The 23,883-nt window shown below is 41.2% G+C and overlaps 1 protein-coding gene across 3 annotated transcripts in view; it reads right to left on the reverse strand.

Moving 5' to 3' along the window:
• LOC147324326 (UPF0606 protein KIAA1549) overlaps positions 1-23,883 on the reverse strand; it is a 36,710-nt gene that overhangs the window by 2,807 nt on the left and 10,020 nt on the right. Inside the window, exons 3-23 of one of the 3 annotated variants that reach the window (XM_086298045.1) lie at positions 19,703-21,781; positions 19,501-19,589; positions 18,422-18,581; positions 18,183-18,313; positions 16,897-17,089; positions 16,683-16,742; positions 16,444-16,589; positions 13,197-13,374; positions 12,255-12,439; positions 10,694-10,855; positions 10,161-10,457; positions 8,202-8,431; positions 7,157-7,293; positions 6,104-6,118; positions 5,455-5,660; positions 3,962-4,188; positions 3,723-3,867; positions 3,328-3,642; positions 2,102-2,148; positions 1,399-1,547; positions 268-422 (exon numbers count right to left, since the gene is read on the reverse strand). In XM_086298045.1, the coding sequence (XP_086154171.1) occupies positions 268-422; positions 1,399-1,547; positions 2,102-2,148; positions 3,328-3,642; positions 3,723-3,867; positions 3,962-4,188; positions 5,455-5,660; positions 6,104-6,118; positions 7,157-7,293; positions 8,202-8,431; positions 10,161-10,457; positions 10,694-10,855; positions 12,255-12,439; positions 13,197-13,374; positions 16,444-16,589; positions 16,683-16,742; positions 16,897-17,089; positions 18,183-18,313; positions 18,422-18,581; positions 19,501-19,589; positions 19,703-21,781 (5,306 nt within the window). The remainder of the gene's footprint in view (positions 1-267; positions 423-1,398; positions 1,548-2,101; positions 2,149-3,327; positions 3,643-3,722; positions 3,868-3,961; positions 4,189-5,454; positions 5,661-6,103; positions 6,119-7,156; positions 7,294-8,201; positions 8,432-10,160; positions 10,458-10,693; positions 10,856-12,254; positions 12,440-13,196; positions 13,375-16,443; positions 16,590-16,682; positions 16,743-16,896; positions 17,090-18,182; positions 18,314-18,421; positions 18,582-19,500; positions 19,590-19,702; positions 21,782-23,883) is intronic. The other 2 variants (XM_086298046.1, XM_086298047.1) reach the window with 2 other exon arrangements.

The raw sequence follows: 23,883 nt of genomic DNA on the forward strand, positions 1-23,883 counted from the left end.
GTGATAAAAAAGAAGAGAATAGATAAGATAAAAAATATCAAGTAACAAAAACAGAAGAACACCAGAAAATTAGAAGAAAACCAAACTGAAACTGTGGGTGTTTCTCAAAAGCAATACAGTTGGCTTCCTGTTAGGATCGAGTTACTGTGCGTTTGTTTTTAATAATTTGATGATTAAATGAAAAGTTTGGGATTTCATTTAGTTTCAGGTTTCAATGAAATTAAATGAACTTGTTAATGAAAAAATAAAAATGTGCAATTCACTCACTGCATCTTTTTCAGCTTCTGCTCTGGAGAAATTGTCATCATGATAGTGGTTCCAGCCTAAGCCTCCATTCTGGCCCGGAGCAGCCCTGACTCCTGCTGGGAAACCATTCATCCGACTGGACAGACCCACTTGTGCAAGATGATGGAGCTGGGCACCTAAAAAAATAAATAAACACATTATACTTACTGGCACTAATTTCCTAAAGACCCAACCTTAATCATGCCAGCTTCTTGCCCAACCTTAAACCTTACTGTATCTTCCATTCCTACTCAAAACTGCTCGGGATCACTGCAGTATTCTTTTATGCTCTCTCATCTAAGCAGAGAATATATGAAACTGTCTTTACTCGGCATCAGCGTCTGAAAATTTGTCAGCTGCATGCAAATTTATACCCACTGTAAGTGAAGTTACAAAGTTATTGGCAGCTGCCTGACTGTCTGTCCTCAGATTAGCCAAGCTGTTTTTGGGTGAGAGTGAGCGTGCACCCTGGACTGGTTGCACGTCTATCACAGATGTTCTTCAATCATTGCAGAAAATATTGGCAACCTGAATCATCTGTACGTTTTGCTGACACACCCCATTCCTGCTGCAACAAATGGCTTTAATCGCACGCGCCGCACTCAGCCAGTTCAGAAAGGGCATATTTTAAATGCAAGAGTTATTCCTCTGTAGTGACAGCTAGTGCAAAACCTTTCACGTTTGCACTAGTTATTTCTGTCAGTGTTACATATTCTCAGCAGTTTATTGTTAAACAAAGTCAGAGATAAATAGTGTATAGCTCTAAGAATAAAAAAAGGACATATTTGTGCTAATGGTTCATTTTGTTGTTTAGCTGTAACTGACAGTGGGAGTATTTACATTTAGATGGATTAAATATAGCATAAAGACTGAGACGGAGATTAAACACTGAGATAAAGAACATACATGTCTATCTTTAAGCATGATTGCTTAAGATGTGCGTTTCCTTTTTTCCTATTTAAAAAAAAAAAATCTGCAAAAAAGTTGAAAACGAGATGCAGAAATGAATGGACACCATGAGCTTTGTTTGGGGGGACAGAGCAACAGCCTGAACATAAAATATTGTTGTGTTAATGTTGCATTTGTGTGATGCTATCGAACTTCCTTGTGTACCTGTGGTTCCTCCCACTGGACGCGGTCTGGCAGATGAGGGCAGTTCATCAGCGTAGAGGCCCCTGCTGGAGTACAGGCTGTCTGGCTGGAGCTGCTCACCGTGCCCTGCTGTTTCTCCTGGTGGCAGGTAGCTCGAGCCAAGGCCCTGCCTGAAACACAGACCAAAAAACTCATTTATGATTTAAGAAAACATAAGGACGCACCAATAGCTGAATTCTGGGTCAGTTTAAAGTAAACAATTTGACTAATAGCAGATGATGATTTTTCCCCTTTTTTGCACTGTTACTGAACATGGAGACATTTCATACTGTGTGTGTATTTGTGCTACTTTTTTAGCACGCTTTACATTTCTAATCACAGGGAGTCCTTCCTATATGGTGCAATCAATAACCTGATAGTCAAGCATTTCACAATTTGGTACCAAATAGTGGAAAACACAAATGGTTGACAGCTGATACTCTACATGTGTGTACACGTGCAGCCTTTTCAGAGTCTATTAAGAGGCAGCTGTTCAGACCTGATCCATTGAAACAATAAAATAAAGAGGACTCTTTTTCAGTATTCATGAGGCTCAACTCTATAAATGTAAACTAAAGAAAATGTCCACACGGGTGAAAGTTCACCTGTAATTATAAATAGGAAATACCTCTTGGGGTATGAAGAACATGTGGAAAGCGACTCTATTTTCAGCTGCTTTACTGACCTTGTTGCCATGCCTTGCACTGCAGCAGAGGACATCTCAGGGAATCTCTGGGGAAGACCAACAGAGATGTGCTGTGTTTAAGTGACAATGATCAAGTACCAGTGATGACAGAGGTCTCAGGTATAAACAGTGAACTGTTTTTACGAAGCATCAGGGTGTAGCGATACAAATATTGGAAAAGAAATGCAAAAGCGATTTTTAGTTGATGCAGTTATTCTTATGAGATCACAGTCCTGCTGTGTGTGTTACAATTTACTGTACTGTTGGTGGTTATTTTACATAGTGAACATTGTTATTTTTACCAAGCAAAGTTTCGTTGGATATCCATATTTTTAATAGCATATAAAAGCACCATCAAAGGGCTTTTTATGGCTGCACTGCTCAGTGTTTCTTTCACTCTTCTGGGGTGAGCACCCGTGTTGGATAGAGGACAAAGTATTGTTATTAACAGCTGTAAAGCAGCATGAAAGATAAGAAAGCATTTAAAAAGTGTATTCAGGGAGTGAAAATGTATTCTCTGCAGTCAAGAAGGTCTGGGATTAAATCTTTAAGGTTGCACTTCCAGGGAATGAATGAATGAAGTGACACATTTAGATCTGGACCATAGAACAGCCATACAATGCTTCTATTTTGTTTTTGTTTAGAGTAGATTTTTGCACTTGTAAAGTACCGATTCGATTTTCTTCTTCTTACACAAACAACCTTAATTTCAGCTAAGCCCTCTACCTCTCATGGATTTCAAAGCCAGGGATAATTGTACATGAATAGTATTATGCTGCCGTAGCTAAGTGTTAATAACAGAGGTTGGCACTGCATAAACTGGCCTCGCTTTGTAAAGCCTTCCAAGCAGTTTCTTTGAAAGTAGCCTATACCAACAGGAATTAATAAAGATTACGTGGGTGATGGCTATATCACTGAAGGGTCTTAGGAGCTCTACATAGCCAGTGGGGGTGGGCAGGGGGGGGGCTAAGGTTGCACCTTGCAACAGATGGAGGAATACTTAAGTCAGTACTTTGCTAAGAGGACGTGATTATACTGGAAGCAATAGGCTTCATGCTGAGCAGGAGAGCAAAACACCTTAAGAAAGTGAATGCAAAGCTGTGTCTCCCACTGTTTCTATTTGTAACACATATTCTTGTTCCATGCAATATAGCAGCTGAATTATTTATAGCTGACTGGATGGACAATGCTCCAGCCAGAGCGTTTGTACACAGACGGCAACTTACGCTGGGGAAAGCTTGGTAGGAAAGACCCCAAGGTCTCGGCCCATGACCTGGAGGGCTAGAGTTAGGAGGGTTGCTGTTGACCCCTGGGAGAGTGATCCCAGCAGTGCTGCCCTGGGAAGTGGGTGACACAAGAGCGAAGGCGTCGTCCAACAGGGAGTGCATCTGCTGCCGTGCTTCCTCGATGGAGGGCTGTGGGGGCATGTACGGTGGTGGGGGAGGGGCATGGCCGGGAGGAGAGGAAGTGGGGGCTGGGAAGACATCATCTGTGGGGGAAGGACTCCTGTGAGGGGATCCTGGGCCTTGGTCAGGGTCCGACTGGAAAACATAGACGGCAAAGAACTCAGAAAGGTTGCAGGGTCCGTGAAAGGTTTTCCTACTTCTTCTGTGTTACTCACCACATAGGCAACATTGTTGACCCCGGGGCACTTTCTGTAAGCAGCATCAGTGTCTTCAGTGATGAGATGGTCTTTGTCTGCTTCCATCATGCCTCCATTCATCTGGTCTTTCATCCTCTGCTTTGGTGAGCGCCTGCCTCGACCACTTAGAAACACATGAAGAAAGAGAGAAATATATTATCAGCATGCACAGAAAATCAAGTTCTCCACCAAAAAGTCAAAAATTCATAACCTCTAACCTTTTCTTGGGTTCCATGAAGACGGAGGGCATCTGAGCATCCGGGTCCAGGATCTTATCGATTTGCATCTGTTCTTTGCGATAAATACGATCCGGATCCTTTGCATCGCCAAGACCGCCTATGTCATCCATAGCTGGGAAGTCATAGTGGCCCTTCCTCTTGGCGCGAAGACGAATCTTGTTACGATGATGCTCAATTTCTGACTTGTGCCTCAACGCTACCTGGATCTGAGGATCAAATTACAATTATCAGTATTAGCTCGTTTGGCAAATTATAAGAACCACAGAAGCATCACAAATGAAATTTCAACCACGTGTGAATTACATCTTCCAAAAGACTCTGGAGGATTTCACTTTGTTCCTATGACTTCTTCTTTGAGAAAGAACATTTTCAAACTATCTGACCAAAGAGTTTGTGTCAGGGTTTTGTATTTTTTATTCTGCATTGAGATGAAATTTTTCAAAGGAACAGATGAGACTCCTGCAAGGCCTGTGGGGAATAATTAGCCTGGTAATTTTTTAACTTCAGCACTAAAAATACATCAACGTAAACACACTGGAGACAAACTGAAATACTGCAAAGAATGTGGGAGATGCTTCCCCACATCAGGTGACTTAAAACGACATGAACTCTTTCACAGTGGGGTTAAAAAGCACCTCTGTGCTCAGTGTGGGTCATCCTTCACCACTGCAGGTGACCTTAAAACACACAAACGAGTCCACACAGGAGAGAAACCATACAAGTGCAGACACTGTGACAAAAGCTTCTCATGTTCAGGTAATCGTAACGAGCATGAACGTACACACATGGAAGGAAACTACAGCTGTGAGCTTCGGTAATCTCAGTTCATACTCCGCACACAAACGATCCCACGTTACTAATAAACTGTTTCACTGTTACCAATGTGCCAAAACATTCACTTCATTATCTGCTCTTTGCAAACATCAGCGTGATCACGCAGGGCTGAAATCGTTCCCATCACAGGATCATAGTAAATCTGAAGAGAGAGAAACATCCTCTTCTGATTTCAGGGTCAAACTTAAACCCCTGGAGATCAGGCGCCACAGAGTTCAGATAGACTCTGCTGTAAAGATCTAATGAGGCAGCTATGAATGAAAATGTTCCCGTAGTTCCATTTTAATCTTTGTAAACTGTTCTTCTGTAGTGTTTGTGTTCAGTGGTTACCTTTTTTTTTTTTTTTTTTTTTTCAGTGGTTGGATGAAAAATCTGTTTCCTGTTCTCAAGTTTTTATTGAATGTATTTTGTTAAATAAACTTAGTTAAAAATGTTAAATAAAGAAACAGTTTAATGACAAAAAACCCCCAAAACTTCAGCACAGCACAGTAAAACGATATCTTACTGTAACCCACGTTTTTCTAATGTGCTTGCGAAAGTAAAGCAAATCTTGATCCAGCAGTTTTAATAAAAAGACACTTTAACATTAAACTGCTGGATTATTTATCTCCTTAAAAAAGAAAATGAGAGCAGCAAACCTCTTTGGTCATTTGGTTTGTGTCTGACAATTTTCCATTGACGGGCGGACTGTGGAGTGGTGGGACAGGCATAGGCTGCATGGCGATAAGCTGGACTTTATTGGGGAGTCTCCTACTTGCGTCGGTGCCACGAGATATCCGATCAACATGTTCAAAGATGGAGGCTGAAGACAGCTGCTCATTTGTATCGTTCATAGGAGGAGGACCTGTGGAATAAAACAAAGGTTGTGACATGTTAGCAGCGAGTTCACACCGTATGCTAATGCTGATCTAAGCTAGGGGACAGAGATTTTACACAAACAGCTAATGCATAAGGATGACTAATGAAACATGTCCGTGTTTCTTTACCACTTCACTATATTCAAAATATTGGTTGTAATAAAAGTGTGGAGTAAATTTCTTGAGGGTTACGTGAAAATAAAACATTGATTTCTATTTCCAAAAGCTAAGCTTTGTTTCAAACAATGTCTTTTGCCTTTGTTTGTGAAGTTATTGTTTCCATGCTGTGACCGACAGCTCAGCACAGAAGTGATGGATGGTGAGAACTGTGCACAAAACTACCAAAGAACTAACAGACAACACACAGACAGCTGCTGGAGGTCAAGCCTGAGGTCTACAGAGACAGAGACAGAAAGTGGCAAGCTCTTACCAATTCTATTCTTGCCTGCAAACCACAAAAGAAAGGAAAGAGAGTCTTACTAGGGTGAAAGAGATCAAGTAAGAACAAAAATCAAAGTGGTTGCTGCATACTGACAACAATATTAAAAAACAACAACACAGAGGTGCAGCTGACACGGATGCATGAGAGAAAAGAAACATAACCAGGAAAGATCAAAAGAAAGGAAAAGGCAAGTTTCCATAGGTGATACTTTCATTTCTTCAGATCTTTTATTCAGTAGCTGGAAAAAAGCAAGGAAGATGTTGCTCTGAATAAGAAGAAAGCAAAAAAAGATGCAGCAGATTATTTAATATTGAATGTGTTTCATCTGGAATCTAATTAAACTCTTTTCATCCACCAGGTATCCACCGACCCAATTAAGCTAATACTACTGTTTGGTTGTTTTATTTACATTCTAAATGAACCAAGTCTCATACGTGCATCTGGGATTTTCTCTGGATATGACAATTTGGCAGAAATTTAATTAAAAAAGGGGGGTTGCTGCTGTCAGCCTAACCCAATCCTAACCTTAACCAGGTTAAAAGCACCGGGCAGAGCATAGTACAGTATCAGCACAGACTTATCAATAACAAAACACAGACTGTTCCTCTGTGTGTGAGTCAGGCTGCAGTCTGCGTGCCCGACTGCCTCGAGGTCCAGCACGTAATCTCTTGAGTGGCACTGCAGGCTTGAATCTATCAAAAAGCTGTCAGATAAAGTAACTTTAGCATTTTTTTTCTTTTTCCTCAATTCCTCTCCGTCTCGTCTTATTTTGACCACTGAATAGAAATTCCTACCAGCTGCTTCTTTTACTTTCACTCTGTTTTATGTCCTTGCCTGGAATCTCTTCACGTCTCCTCTGCTTTGTCTTTTCTTCCTCCCTTTACAATCTCAAACTGGCCTCCCTGTCAATCAAAACATGCTAGCTGTGGTTGCTCTCTCTTTATCTATTTATGTCAGCCAAGTCCCTTCATTTTCTTCCTCCCCCTCATATTTGCTCTCCGTGTTTGGAGGAGCGAGTTGAGTGTTGCCAGGGCCACTTACCGTTTAAAACATTGATGGGGACCTTACGGGTCTGCTTGCTGTCGCTGGGCGTGGCCTGGGCTCTCAGGTTCTCCTCAGTTGATTCCCGCTCACTGGAATGGTCACTTAACACAGAGTCGCCATCTGATGAGGAGATCCTGCCCAGGAAAGACACACAAACACAGCCTTAGATGAATAATTGAAGCCCAAGAGCGCACGAACATGCTGCACTGTCATGCATAATCAAAACCTGCGCTCTTGCAGAAAGGTAAAAGCTAGGAGGAGACTTCTAAGAAATAATAACATTGGTTATAACTTGTTGAAATAAATGCCAGAATGATTACATTCATTAAATAATTTGTCTTGGATGGCTGTCGAGCAAGGAGGAACAACCAGCGCCAACTGCCCAATAAAACAGCCTGATGTAATGGAAGACATTTGTAACAGGAGTTAATAAATGCATCCAGCAGTAACTGCTGTACTTGTTTTGGTGTCACATATCTAATAACCAGAAGAGTGAGTGTTCTGGGAAAGGCTGGTAATGTTGCACAAACTCATTTAAGCTGTCGATATCAAAACTGAAAATTCTTTAGTTAAGCTTTGATATTATTTCAAATGTAGGAAAATGGGGCCAGGGCAAAAATATTTAAAGAACAAAGTAAAATGAATATTTATAATGCACCTCAGCTTAACCTCTGTAAGTTACACAGACCTGTCTGAGGGAGCAAAAGAAGATTCCTCCTTCTTTGGTGCATAAATTAATCAGAAGATCTGTCAAAAGCTTTTTGTCTGGTTGGCTAACTGCCCCAATTGAAGGAGGCAGAAAGTCACCTCAGTTGGGAAAACAAGCTGTAATAAAATCTATACAGAAATGTTAACGCAATTTAAAAAATGCTACCAGTGTTTCACCAAGTGTGGAAAATAAAAACACTAAGGTGACCGTATCTCTAAAATATGCTGGCTGTAATCATGAACTTCACTAGAACTGCTTATCCTCTCTTTATTTGCTTTAGGTAAAGTAAGCCTTTATGTTTTGTCACTTTCCTGTTCTGCGAGCAGCACTGACCTTCCTCTCCTTCGACCACTGCGCGAAGCCTTTGTGGAGGAAGCGGACGTTTTGGAAATGGGAGTGGGGATCTCCCCATTCTCAGATGGGCTGAGGCCATCTTTAATGGATACTTGGACGGGCCCGAGGCCAGACGGGACAGGCTCCTGGATCACCATGACATCATCCTTGCTCTGCTGGCCAAGGTGCAGCTTGGCAAAGTCAAAGCCTTTAACGGTGGGAGCCTGCAGCTAAAGAAACGGGAAGAAGAGAAGGAACGAGTGGATAAACATGAGCCGAAAGCTGCACCAGCAAGACAGCGAGGGAGCGAGCACGACTTTCACTTAAGTATTTACTTATTGACAAGCATTCACCGCCTCATTGTGACATTAACCTTTACTTTTTAAAGCCTCTGACTTGAGAGTAATACTGCAAAAAACAGGGAACTGAAGGCTCAGAAAGTGATAGCCCAATGTAGTGCAATGAAATTCCATTAAAATTCCAGATTTGTAAATGAGGGAAACATAATTGGGCTAAATGACTGATGAATGGATGCCCAGTGGGAGACTCACACAGTCAGACAAGAATGAATAAAGAGAAAGTCTCTGAGAAGAGCGACAGAGATTTGGGTAAACATTGACTTGGTGTCTCTGTTCTTGGGGTGGTGGGGGATGGAGGCTGGAGCAGTGAGTGTAAAGCCCTCAGGACTTCCCGTCAGCAGAAGAGTAAACAGAAGATGTCAGATCTGAGTGTGTTTGCAAGCAGTTTGTGAAACTCTAGTCCTACGACACTGAAATGTGGCAACAAGCAAAGAGTGATGCGATGTGTTCCTCCTAATTCTCTGCATTACATGTGCGCACACTGAGTTTACTGAGGCAAAATGTGCAGCTTAGAAGAGGCTTGTTGGTATAAAATTCCTAATCCAGTTTTCTGCTTGCCTGTATGAAACTGCTACTCCTGGGGGGAGTGAATGGGTATATGATTGTGTGTACTGTTCTCTGTGGCGCACAAATGAGGCCAGTCTTTGAGGGGCACAACACCTCAAATACTAAACTATGACTCATTATAGCCAACACCGAAGCTGAACGCACACAACACTTACACATGACTTAATCATAGCCATAATAAACCATTTACAACAACACAGACACAACGTACAACTCTGTTTCCTAAAAAGGATTATTAGGTCCTTTAAAACGTAAAGATAACACGTGAAAAACTATTAATTTTCCCAAAAAATAAATGCTTACCGTACATTTGGTATAAGAAATACATTTTTAAATAGTTGGGACAGGAGCTACAAAGACTACAAAAATATTTAACAGAAAAAGGGAAACAAAAATGACCAAACAAACAAACAAAATCTAAACAAGTATTACCGTAGTCACATGAGGACTCAGGTTAGTGACTTGGGTTTAAAAAGACAAACAGATGCCTTCACCACATTGTTTTGAAATTGCAATTAATTTGGAGAGTTTCATCATCTACAGCACATAATATCATTATTTTAATGATATTAAAATAATGATGATGAAACATTATTTTAACATCATTAAAATATGAAGAACTAAATAAATCTCTGCAGCAAGTCCCAGAGCTGCATCCCTGCAAGTTGAAGGTATCATGCAAAGTAAAGACATAAAAATGAAACAGGAGTGACTCTGAACTGTCGAGCACTTTAAATCAAACTAATAATGGAAAAACATTTTGCTTGCAAAGAGGTGAAGCAACACAGCAGTAAATATGCTCCTGTCCCAACGATGTTGTTAAAGTGGAAACGACGGTGTTTCGTTAAATACAAGCTTCATGTGATCTGTAAACATTCTGATTCTTTTTCTATGTTTTGTGAGGGGAAACAGAGTTGTATACATGATCTACCCACTATAAACACACACTTTTCTCTCTAGATACCATAATGAGGGAGATCCTACATCTATAAACACAAACAGGCACTAATCTCCCGTCTACTACATGAGATACCTCCTCCTCGGCTCGTCTCCCTTTAGACAACACTTTCTTTTTCCCGTCTTTCTTCACTTCCTCTGGTTTCTTTTTCACAGCTTTGGTCTCTTCCCTTTTTTGCTCTCTCGATGTACCTTCTTTCCTTTTCAGTTTCTTTTTATCCTCTTCCTCCTCTTCTTCCTCCTCTTCTTCTTCAGTTTCCTCCTCTTCTTCCTCCTCTTCTTCTTCAGCTTCCTCCTCTTCTTCTTCTTCAGCTTCCTCCTCTTCTTTGTCCTCATTTTTCATACCCTGATTGCTCTTGAGAGCTACTGATCTCTAAGCAGAAGCAATGATGAATAAGATAAATTGTTCTGCTGATAAGTGATGAGCTACTATTTGTTATTATATGAAACACCCAGACTATAAAAATTGACTTCATATAACGTGCATACGGTCTTGTTCTTTGCATAATTGTGCAACACTTGAATAATAAACCATAAACAAGTTACTTCCAACAAACATACAACAGGTCTGACTACATTTTCTACAAATCACCAGACACTGCTTTGTACCTTCCCCTTTTTAAAATCCTTCTCCTCCCCTTCCTCCTCCTCTTCATCATCTTCTTCCTCTTCATACTCCTCCTCTTCATCCTCACTAAACTCAATACCTTTTTTAGTTTGAGGGAGTCGCTGTTGACGAGAGGTCCTTGATTCTCTGAGTAACATAGTAGACTGAGAGAAGAGGAGTGGTGTTAAGTCAAAGACGAATGTGTGGATCAGAGAGGATGAGCCACTGATACACGTCTGAGTCAGAGCACTGACCAAATGCTAAGGTTATGTTCAAGTGAAGGGGAATCAGACAGAGATGAAAAGATGAGGCAGTTTCTGAAACCAAAACATCCAGAGAACCACCCAAACAGGCTGCTTGTAATCAGGAATGGAAATAAACATACATAGGATGGAGTCTTACTCCTGTCTTGCTCACATGTATTCTTAGTCCAAGCTGAGGTTTGCAGGTGGACACGTTTTAGACAGAGATTCAGCAACTGTTGTTCTCTAATACTACTGTTATGAGTACAGCGCTGCAAATATGTTAAACACCTGTGTGGTCTTATATTTCTGCACCACATATGAACTTCACCAAACTAATACAAACAAAACAAGACAGCCAAATACTGGCTGTTAAGTTAATTTCTTACTTAGGAATAAAATATACAGCCTGACATTAGAAGACTGAATAAAAATATTCGATAAAAAGGGACAAACACATGCAAACGTGGAGGTTTCCAGACTAACGAGTACACAGATGACAGAATCGGTCAGAGCAGGTATTACACAGACGCCATCTAACAGGCAAGTTGTCTAATATTGAGCCAATGTGTGAAGAGTGCAGGAAGAAAATCCCTGTGATCACGCTCGCATCATGTATAGCACCCCGCCTCCTGCACTCTGCTCATGTGTCAAACCTTGCCTAAACCAAACAGAGCATTTGCAATAGTGAGAGGTTGTGTGATACTGGTGTTTCTGTTGTGTGCAGTTTGTGATTGTCCACCAGACAAGGGCAGTCAGATTTATTCACTGTCCACAGCTTATGTCTGAAAGCTGTTTCAGGGAGGGTAATACTATGACAGAAATCTTACTTAGGGCAGCCAAATAGCATTACTTCTAAAATTAAGTGAAGCTACAAAAGCCAGAGAGGCTTTTCAATAACCACAGATTGAACACAAAATGAGCCGAAGGGAAACTGTCGAGCAGGATTGTTGGTTGTTTCAAGCAAAAAAAGAGCTGCTGAGGCTGTTTGCTGTATGAGCAGCATCATAATTTTTAACCCAGCACATGTCCTTCAATATGTCTCTGCTGGAATCATTAAAGTTTTACTAATGTCATCCAGAAGACGGCATCATGATGTCCAAATCGGTGAGGTCTAGCAGCACAGTCATGGCAGTGACAGATAGCCTTTATTAATCATGCTGATTTATAATCCCAGGATTAATCCAGTAAATCTAATTAACAAACTATTTCTAACAAAAACACCTTCATTACATAATTACAAATATAAAATTTACGGCACAAAAGTCATTTTGAAACACTGATGCAGGAAAGCATCTGTAAAGTAAAGATGGAACTTTACCTTTTGTCTCTGTTGGATGGAGGTCATGGCGTCTGGCTGGAATTCCAGCTTGTCTGTCCGACACAACTTCCAGTAAAGGATGGAAATGATGACGACGACCACGAGGAGGGGGATCACAACCCCGATGATGATCCACATGTTTGTGTTCTCATTGTCAGAGGGTGAAGATGTCACTTTTTCGACAGCTGTGATTAGAAAAAACAAAGAAACCATAAACTGCTAAGTTCATATATTGACTACAAAGGAGGAGAAGGTGTTTTTAGAATCCAGGTTCTTTTCTGTTACCAGTATTTCCCATCGGTTGGCTGCTCTTCACATGTTCTGTATTTATTAACAGTGACACTCCTATATGCTAATGAGCTCATCTTTATTGAGTTTCAGCCTTGATCGAACTGAATCTATAAAGGTGAGCGATTTACGGGACATCTGTAAACCGTAGCTACAGAAAATAACCTGGATTCGTTTCTCCCTGGACAGACACGGCGCTGCTTTGGTTTTAATTAACAGTCACTTCATCCTCTGGGAAAGCACCATAAAAGAACGCAATCAGAACGGAGACAGAACTCCCTTGAGGGGCTCTCATTAGCCTTCATCCGTTGTTTAGATTCCTAATAAGGAAGACAGGGTTTGGGTGCAGCGTGTACAAAGGGAGATAATTAGCTCAAATGTTACTATAAACATGTAAAGATACACATGGAGCTGGCAGTCAGTATCCTTTCCTCTTCTTAGGATCTTGAGAACAATTAGCCATTACAATAACAGTAATGATGGTGAAGCTAAAATAATTAGTCTTTTTTTGTTTACATACACTAAAACTTCCTGCCAGCATCAAAGAAGAAAGAAAAAACACACTAATAAATTAAATAAATTCACACGGGAGTGTTTGATTGACTTGAACTATCATAGATAATCTTTTTTATCTATTTATTGAGACATACTTACGTTGTGCCAATATGCCCTGTACACGATATCCCAGGACAATAGCAGCTCTTTGGACATCCAGGCTGTTAAGCAGGCTAGCAGTCTGATCTGCAGGCATCCTCTGACCACTAGGCCCCTCCACAAAATACACTATTTCGAGGGGGAGGTCAGTACCCGCCAACCGGCTTGTGCTTACAACCTGGGAATTAAAACAAGGAGGACTGGTAAAGTGTTTCAGAATGCAGTTTTGAACAGATATGGGTAATTTTCTTTAAAGCAACAGCTGTGATAGATAAAAGGCAGGGGAAGAGCAGATCTTCTTAAACCCTGCCCCCAAAACATTCAATGTTTTATGCATCATAAATTTATCCTCCAGGGTCAGACTGTCGAAGGAGCTCTACTGTAACTTCCTGAGGCATCTGAGGGAAAACACTAGCTGCAAATGACCCATACTGTCAAGTGTGCAATTGCGCACCAGTGCATTGAAGTTGAAGGGATGCTGTGTTGACACAGTGGAGGAGAGCGAGCTCTCTGGAGCAAGTCGAAGGGGACAGAAAATTGCTTCCAGGGAGCAATATAAACATAAGAAGATATAAACATAGCAGGATATATGGAAGTGCTTCAGAGGTGCATATGGAGATGACCTTAAAAAGAAAAACAGGTGTGTTTTTGCGTCTTATTAGAGTCACAGATCTTCCTGATCACACCCCAGATTTGACGGCTGTCATACAATAACAGAGTCACTGCCAGACCTAGTAACTCCTATATGATGGAAGCCCTTTTACCGAACTGCCAGTAATCTTATTTTTCCTCCAAAGGTAAGCATTTCCAGATGGTGCGGGGGGAAATAAAGGCTGGAGCATAACGGACTCTGTTTATTTGCTAAGGGACAAAGGCTGTCAATTCTCAGTTTTGTGGTCGTTAGTAGTGTTAAAGGGCATTTCTTTTCTTGGTTCACTCCTTAAGAACACAAACAGGGGACCATGTACGTTACCCTGAACTTCATTTCCACGTGCATGCTTTAATGTTCCCATTTGTGTCCTTATACGACAAAGTTTCCCATCTGAAACATTTGTGGATAAGAGACTGTGCTCGAGAAAAAGAATGACAAAATGCTTCTAAAAATGGATTCATGAAGGACGACCACACTCTAAATTAAAAATGGAATTTCTGATGAAGGTGCTAATGGGCAAAGTCTCACAATCTTAACAGTAAAGATGACTTTTTAATGGAGACAGTGGCACCTCATTTTCTGCCGAGCCTTACAACATTAATCATTGTTGTTTTTTTTATTTTAACGACAGATTTGAGATTTGAGACTTGAACCATTTGACCTTCTCGAGTCCACCTTGCTGTATTTAATGCTTATACAAGCACCTGAAAGTTACAGAGTTCTACAAACTAAACAAAATGTAGTTTTTAAAATAGGGACTGACTCCTGTGTCCACAATATACACACTGTTGCATTTTCATATCCTTGTGGGGACATCTAATTGACATAATGCTTTCCCTGGACTCCTACCCTAACCCTGACACTAAAACCACAAAAATGTCTTCAAACTTGTGCGGATGGGGATTTTGTCCCCATAACGGCCGTTGGTCCCCACAACTACAGTAAATTTACAATTTTTGTTCCCTCAAGATATGTAAAGATGGTTCAAATACACACACACAGACACATAACCATCATTTTAGGTCACAATTTGCATACCTCTTGGAGAGCCATTGCTTAAATATTTTTCAATTCTGTCCGATTTGTCTTTTTGACCGATTTAATTTGACTGATTTGTTTGTGTGTGTGCAGCCTCCCCGATGGTGCCCTGAGGCACAAGCACAGTCTGCTGTCTGTATTACTGAAAAGAGTAAAGTGCAGGTCATGCCTGGGCTGCCACAGAAAAACGGCCGGGCAGACTCCCTCATTCAGGGTTTAATCCAGTCCGTGTCTGCTTATTAGAGTGGAAAGAGGGCAGTGTGAATGCGTGTTACTGCACAGCCCAAATTCAACCTCCCTTTCATCTGTCTGGGCAGACTCATAAGATATTCTCAGTGGTGACAACACTACACTCGTTCTGTCATGACAGTCAGGGGCATCTGTCTGAGATACACCATAATTATTTATGTGCAAGAAAGCAAAGCAGAAGTTCAGACGCTTTCATCCAATAAGGCACTCGGAGATGAGTGTTTTTGAAATATTAAAACAGGCTTCTTATATAACAGCATTCTATCAAGTGAATAACACATTATCATATTTATGGATTTGAAAAAATATCATTTGGAAGAGCAGAAAGGATGCCAGAGCTAAAATTAGAGATCTAATCTTAGCAGAAATGCAGACAGCAAAGGTTCACCACTGATGTGCTTCTCTTTTCTATATTATTCTGTAGAATTCACCGAGGCAAAAACAAAGGTCCTAAATGGATGGACATGATGATATTTAGCACTGACAGTCATCTTGTCTTAGCTTGACCAGTTACTTTTGTTTGAATTTTCTGCTTCTCTTCTGATTTCCGAATCTTTACCTACCACTGACTCTGTGACAAACATTCACTTTTTGACTCTTTAGCCCCCCAACAGCAGGATACAGACAGAGAAAAAGACACAATTATTAACTGACATGCTCTTAGGAGCCATCGAGTATAAGGAGGACTAGGATAATGAGGAAGAGGACAAAAAAATAGGCAACATGAGGTTGTGGTCTTTGAATGGCTTGCCCCTGAGATGAATGGGATGGTGTTGCCATGGAGATCGAGCCGTATCCTGTCCCCTTAGAGAGGAGATGAGCAGGTGCAGAGAGGACCCACAAAAGCTAGAGCTTGATTAGTAAAGCACTAAGGCTTTCACTGGTTACAAACAGTGTCACACTCACATAATGACCCCTCTGTACTCAGAAAAGGTGGCAAGAGAGAGCTTGTATCAGGGTATAATGATACAAATGGTACAAGGAAGGATGGTTCTGCAGAGTTTTTAGAAGTTTTGTTATATAGGGAACAAGAAATGTAAAAAGCAAAAAAGTATTTGTGACCCTGAAAGAGCTTAAAGCTTGGTTGCATAGAGAATGAAAGTGAGAGACACGGAACACAAAGAAATAAGAAATTTCTTTGCATTTTTTATGTGATTACATATATGAAATATTTATTCTCTGGTAAAAAATTGAAATAAAGATATGGCTTACATTCGTGGCATGTGGAACGGGGCCCAGTGAGCCTGGGGCTACGGAGCTGTAAATATAAGCTGAGTAAAATGATTATTGAATCTATAAGCATATTACCTGAACACTACTGTTGCCTATGGTGGTGGCCCTTTTAACCCGTCTGACTGATCCTATTGCTTCACCGAGTAACAGGGCCAACCGGCGCTCCATGTTAGCTTGAAAGGTCCTCTCACCCACTTTCTGGTCCAGCACACCCAGGAGTACTACATATACACACACAGCAGAAGTAATATGCTCTGTAGTAACTGCTTTACATGAACTGTAAGACTGACAAAAATCATTCAAAATCATTATACCTGTTCTAACCCAGGAAGAGCGAAGCAGTTGGCTGGTGTTCAGCTCTGGATAATTGAAAGCTAGTGGAAAAAATTATAAAATTAATCAATAAGTGCTGTGACCTTTACTCGTATTCATTGTTGGCGATCACAATCAGAATTTCCAGCTAACCCAGATACAGAACTGATAATATGAAAATGGAAATAGTTCAAATACAGTCAGTACGGTACTCACGCTCAGCGATCTGCAGTACAGGAAAGCCCATGTAATAGCTGAATTCCACCATAGTGAGTTTCATTAGAGCACTGCTGATCTCTGACCCCATCAGATAACTCCTTGAACTGCGAACAGTGAAAGTAATGTCCACCGGTTTCCTCGCTAGTCCTTGTTCCTCGTATATGGGAGCAGCCATGGTGATGTTTACAATCTGAAACACAGTGGTAGTGTTACAGGAAACAGAAAAAACACATATTAAAACGAACAAAACATTTTCTATCTTACCTGTGTCTTAAAGACCTACAATTAAATTCCCTCTGAAAAGAGAACTACATAACTATGTGATCAAATAACCTCTTTAGTAACAAAAAATAATCTTCTTTAATACTCAACAACTAGAGCATGAAGCACTTTAAAAAGAATTAGCCATGTGAAAAACACTTGGGTCATGCTCATGAGTTATGGTAAGATGAACAACGAGTAGACCAAGGAGTGAGTATAGCGTCCACAAGAACACTTGGGTCTAAATCCTTGCCTCTAATTATAAGCTCTGTGCTGCATTTATTTGGCAATAACTATCATAACCCAAAATGACCATAAGCATCCATACTTTGGAGAGACAGAGCACTTAGTTGCTCCTTTCCAAAAGAAGCAAAATGCAGAGCGATGGCTTTTGCTCCTGCAAAATTGCATTACATGGACGTTACATTGTGTCTGCTATTACAGTGCTTCTCAGTAACATGTGCAGCATTCTCTGTAGAGATGCTGTCTGTGGTTTGATGAGGTTGATCCAACCTTGAAAAGACAGGCGATGGATTTCAGAACACAAGGAAGACTCCAGTGTTTTCTTTTCTTATAATTGACTTTTTAATCTTACAGAATAGCAGAACTTTGTTCTTTGAGTATTACTTCCTCTTGAGCTCTCTGTTTTGATTTTTCTATAATGCTCATAAAACACTGCCAATTACAAATATTTTACTTTCAGCCTTTTTAGATAATAACAAGATAAATCTGTAAATACACGCAGTGCATAAAGAATCCCACAGATCAGTGAGTGAAATGACTTGATTTGTATTGGTCAGCTTAGTGAACAAACAACATTTTCAGCTTTTTTTCTTTGAGTAAAAACTCGATATTTTTAAAGCCTTTTTGTTGTATTTGGTCAAGTTGATAAGAAATTAAATATTTCATTTTTTCAGATTCTTTCAGATCCTAAGCCACAATGAAAGCATCCTAATGAAAACATCCCAGCTGGAATGCACCTCCCTGACTGCCCATGGCTTCCCTCACTTTGTGCCACTCACATGCACTGTGAAATTAGTCGACTCCTTTGATCGCCTGCGGACTTCAGCGAAGGCCCTGGTCAAACCTCTCTCGATGCTCTCACTGAAGTTGCAGAACCGCACGTCTACGTGGCCAGGAACAAACTGCAACACTGCACAGACGAATTGAATACTTTCTGACTGAGCTTAAAAAATAAAGGTCAAATTCTGCTAAATGCTTCAAGTGCCCTCGGAAAAAGACTCAACAAAAGGTCATTTACCTGAGTGGACTTGATAATTTCTATCTGGCGTCGACCAGTTTGGAGAAACAGACAAGAAGCGGCGCCCCGACCTCCTCAGTGCATTGACGACAGACATGCCTGTGTACACGACAGGACCCGACACCGCTCGAAACACAAATTTTGGTGGTGGATCAACAACCTACATTAAGAAAGCAGAAATTAATTGTATTAAAGAGACACACTGTACATTAAGTAACTTATGCTAAATAGGCTGTGTATCGTCTGGAACTCAATGTGACAGAAGTGGTCTGGCTGAGTTTGTATGTGGCGCTGTGACAATCACAAAAACACCCCAACACAAACATAGACTATACTTTTAACACATAAACGTACCACCAATTTACACCCACACTCTGTGTGAGCCACTACAACTCCGTTCACTCAATTGCTCAAAAATCTAACAACATCTAGCTCAGTAGGTAGCGTGGTCGCCCCATGATCGGAAGGTCGGGGGTTTGAATCCACTGAATGGCTACCCCGAGGAACCCCCTGAGCAATGTACCATCCCTACACACTGCTGGGCACCTGAATAGTGGCTGCCCACTGCTTCACTGAGTGAATGGGTTAAATGCATCAATAAAGTATACATTATAATTATTGTTATTATGATCCGTCCATTCGCTTCCACTTATCCTTTTCAGGGTCGCGGGGGGCGCTGGAGCCTATCCCAGCTGTCACAGAGCACGAGGCGGGGTACACCTTGGACAGGTCTGTCGCAGGGCTAACACACAGAGACAGACAAGGATTCGCACTCACATTCATGCCTGCATTCACACCTGGGCAATTTAGATAGTGGGGATAGGTTAATTAACCTAAGTGCATGTCTTTGGACTGTGGGAAGAAGCCGGAGTACCCAGGAAGAACCCACGCTAACACGGGGAGAACATGCAAACTCCACACAGAAAGACCCCGGGCTTATGGTGGAATTGAACTCAGGACCTTCTTGCTGTGCAGCAACAGCGCTAACCCATTTTCCCCCCATATTTTTCTTAATTGCAAAAAAATGGTTGACACCTTGCATTATTTAAAATATATGGAAATATGTTTAATAAACTTACTTGCAGTTCCACTGATTTGTTAAATTCCCCTTTCAAAATGTCTCTGACCTGAGATTTAGCATATCCTACAGTGGCCCCGGCTGGAAAACCTTGTGAAAAAAGCACAAGCTAATGGTCAATGTCTCTCTCATACTCTGCTGTCTATGAATAACTCTTTCAAGCACAGTTAAGTAAGACAAAACACATTAAATGCCTAACTTACCGATCCTGATCAAATAAGCGGGTTTGTTAACGTTGCAGAGGTACGATCTTGATGTTGGTGCTATAGCTGTGATTTTACCAACAGTGGTAGAGATGATGTTGACAATAGTTGAGGCTTCAGAGGTGGCAGTAATTCTGCTTGTGGCTTGATGGGGAGTAGTTGTGGCAGGTGTACTTGTGGGTGTAGTAGAGACTTTATTAACTACACTACTGGTTGGGATATAGGTCAGTGTGGCTGGGGTGTCAACTCCATCTTCAGTCACCCCCTGATCACCCATCACAAATGGAGGGGGCAGAGTCACATTCTGAGGCGTGGATTCAGTTGAAACTATAGTTGCATTGAGAGTTGGATCATTTGTAAAAGCAGACTCTTCAGGAGCTAATTCTGTTGTACCGGCTGTGCTATTGGCAGCAGGCTCAGTGGGAACAGGGGAGAAGTCTATAGTTGCAGTTAAGACAGCAGTTGCATCCATAGTACTTTTTGGGGGAGACTCTGTAACATACCAATGAACATACGTAAGAGAGGAGGCAAAATTTAAATCGTCTGGCAGCAAAGGCGTTGTACTTGGCTGCACAGCTTCTGTAATTGGAGTGCTATCCAGGCCAACGTTGTTTGTATGTGCAGACCAATCTGTGGTGGACACCTGACCATCCGAAGAAGAAAAGGAGTGGAGGGAATGCGTTGGGACTATGGAAGGATCAAGAAAAGGCTGAGAGGCATTGGCCACCTGAGGACTCTCCTCTGTGGTTACTACAAAGCTCGTTTCATCATGAGGCTCAAGCCCCGAGAGATCACTGGAGGACTCCTCTTCAATCACTTTTGTATCATTGCTGAAGCTGTTGTTAGGTGTGCTGTCTGTAGTACTGATGGACACCACAGTAATGTTCCCCCTGTGTTCAGCTCCGCTTTCTGAACCGTTATTCTCCTTGGTCAGCTGATTGTTATAATATTCCAAGCTGTTCATGTCTGGCAAAAGGACATCTGTCGGTTGAATTGTGTACGTATCTGACCAATCTACGTCTGAAATGTCAGGCACGTCACTGTTAGGTGTTGGAGTAGGTTCCAGGGAAAACTGAACTGTTGCTGAAAATGAGGAAGGATAAATAGATCTAGGAGAAACTACGGTGCTGTACGCTGTCACGAGGCTGGGGGAAGGGGAAACGTACAGAGGATTCAGGGATGAGGGAGATATGCCCACTCTGGAAGGGAAGGACGTGTCATAAGTTTCTGTATAGTCTTCTAGATCATATGAGTCGGAGGGCACCTTGGTGACCAGAGAATAGTCTTCTCTATCTGCATTGAAAAAAGACATCGTCTCCAAGTAGTCCCCAGACCCCCAGTCTACTTCCATGGTGTTGGTGGGGTAGAAGTCCTCTGGAGAGAGCTCTGTGGGTTCAGATGAAGGTGATGCAGGGTGGGGGGTGATGAAAGGCACCTTGTAGCCAGGAGACTGAATCTCATCTGGGTTGGGTAGCATGTTTATATCATATGCATGTTTGTTTTCCAGTGGGGGATTACTGGAGCTCAGCTGGTCTGCATGCATTGGTTTCATATGTGAGTCCTCTGCTAAAAGGTCTGTGAAAGTCTGAATAGGTGGCCCGAGAGGCCCTTCAGGTTGGAAGGTCATCCTTTTCTCAGAATTAAGACCTAGCTGGGGTGTTGGAGAAGGCTTTACTGATGTTATGGATATATTTTCCCAAGGCTGTAGCTGGGACTTTGTTTGAGCTTCTGAGAGAGATGACCTCGCCAGCGTCCAGCCTAAGGAGAGTTCAGCTGGTCGTTGAAACTGTGGTACAGATGGTCTTAAGGTTGGAGTCGTCAGAGTGTGTGGCTCTTCTGCAGAGGCATCTCTTAACATGATGACTTTGGAGTTTTCATATGCAATATGCCCCCTATGAATGTTATCAGCAGTCCGAACTTCATGGCTTGGTTCAGGATTGGATGGGAGGGCACCAGGTGAGTCTAGACTCTCAAAGGCAGTATAATGCGAGTCAGGTAAGGCTAATGGTGATGATGTAGGACTTTGGATATCTCCAAGAAATCCCATGGGATCATGTGTAGAGTCCAAAGGAGATTCATCTGCAGAGGAACAAAGACAATGCTTTGTATCAGTACAGGAAACATAGGGAAACTCATATATAGAGACAATGACTGAAAAAGAGGCTAATTCTAAAGAAATCATTTTACCATTTAATTTTTATTGCTGAAAATGGTTGTTTCAGTAATAAAAAGACAAAGAAATACCCTGCTGAGCATGAATCTCATATCAGCCCTATGAATCAGTAACTGTAATTTCATCCCTTGTGAATGTTTACTTTGTACTCTGGTCTGTTAACAGGAATGAAGGAGTGTGATGGAGTCAGTGTTGAATGTGTGATTTTTGCCAAAAAAGTGTGTTTAAACTGTTGCACACCGAGCCAAGATGAGAGCAAACACGACTTTTCACGGCAGACAGGGAGGCTACCTACTCTAAGCCATGTTGTAACTGGACCGGCATTGAATTAGTGAACATTGGTGTTATGTTTACTGGTGTCGAAATGGCCAACATCAACTGTATCATCTATAAGGGTTTAAAAATATATAATGGAAGGACATCATAATGGAACAGGGTCCATTATGATGTCCATTTGCAACAAACAGTGAACATGAAGACAATGCACCCGGATGAATTTATACTTACAATAAATCAATACTATATTTAAAATAGCTTGATCAGATTTAAATTTCAGATCGATAAAGTGGAGATAGCTTCCCAGAAAACCTTTTGACTGTATGTCACCTAAAGCCTGTACATAGATCAGTTCTTATCAGTATCAGACTCCTGAGAAAAATAATTAGACAGTCACTAGTTTAACTCTCCTTTGCTTAAGTGGCTACAAACAAACAGACAAAAACCAAAAACTAAAGAAAATGTCATTAGAATAAAAGAGCAAGGACGGTCTCACAGGCTAATGATGTGAAAATCATTGGGGAAGCAAAGAAAAGCTGACAGATTTCTTTGGTTCCAGTTGTGAATATGCTGACATACACGCACGGACCATATGTCTTAAGATTTTACCAATGAACTCTCGAGAGTGCATTTGAGACCCTTTTTCATGGCACCTGATCTCGAACTGATGGATGGTGCAATTTTCAGCTCATCAGCAAGCCCCTCTACAGCGTGCACACAACATTAAAATCATTAAGGCCGACTTTTGAGCAGTCAAAATGCAGAAATAGCAAATGCCGCTTACGCAACGCATTTCAAACTCTATTTAGGTGCCAAAGCACTCCATATTGCGTAACAAAGTACATGCACATCATGCATGATTTAATTTGGGAAGAGTCTTGATTACAAGCCACTGCCTGGCATATTTAACACTGCCTACATGAACTGGAACAATTCTTTAATTATTAATGGAAAATAGATGTTTTACACTTATCTGCATATGTTTGCCTCTTTCATATACCCAAATATGTTTCACCAACCTTAATGCATGGCAGTCTTACTAACACTGTGCAAGAATTTAACAATGTCAGTTAAACATAACTATTATCCATTACCAGCCTTGTTGCTAATAGTGGCCTATTATCAAATCAAATGATTTTACCAGTGTTAATGGCAGCTGTTTATCTGTTGTGATGATTTAATTGTCCACTGACTGAACTGACTGAAAAACACGGTTATAAAAATGAAGATGTCTTTGTTTCACGAGTTTATGGCGGAAAATCATCACAACAAAAAAACCACAGATAATCAGAGACCGGATGACTTAGTGTGCCTGCTTACAATAAATGATATGTTTATTAATGCTGTTGGGTTTATGGATAGCTAAATGACTTGATGCAAGGCTCACGTCTGCACTGAGCCTTACAAACAAACTCTTTTCAATAAACTTGGTGCAGACTGTAAGTCTTAAATTTGTCACTGAAAGTAGGTCTTGAACAGAGCAAGACTTCAAAGACACCATTGTTGTCATTGCCAGAAGCTAGCCACCAACAGCCTCTACATAGTGACTCAGCAGCAGCTGCAAAGGCTGCTGCTTTTTGTAGTTCACAGACGCTCTGCAGAATCATGCACTCTTGAAAATAGCCACAGAATAAGCTAAGGGAGAAGACTATTTTTAACAGCGCTAGTGCAGATCGCTTAGCAAAAACATCAACAAAAATGAATGCATTTTGGGGCCATCATCTTCAATTTA

The sequence above is a fragment of the Aulonocara sp. 'chitande type north' Nkhata Bay genome, linkage group LG7 (genome assembly GCF_057382095.1).
Source record: "Aulonocara sp. 'chitande type north' Nkhata Bay isolate Kocher_YH1m ecotype deep benthic linkage group LG7, A_spYH_male_GT1.1, whole genome shotgun sequence".
In the NCBI taxonomy this organism is placed as follows: Eukaryota; Metazoa; Chordata; class Actinopteri; order Cichliformes; family Cichlidae; genus Aulonocara; species Aulonocara sp. 'chitande type north' Nkhata Bay.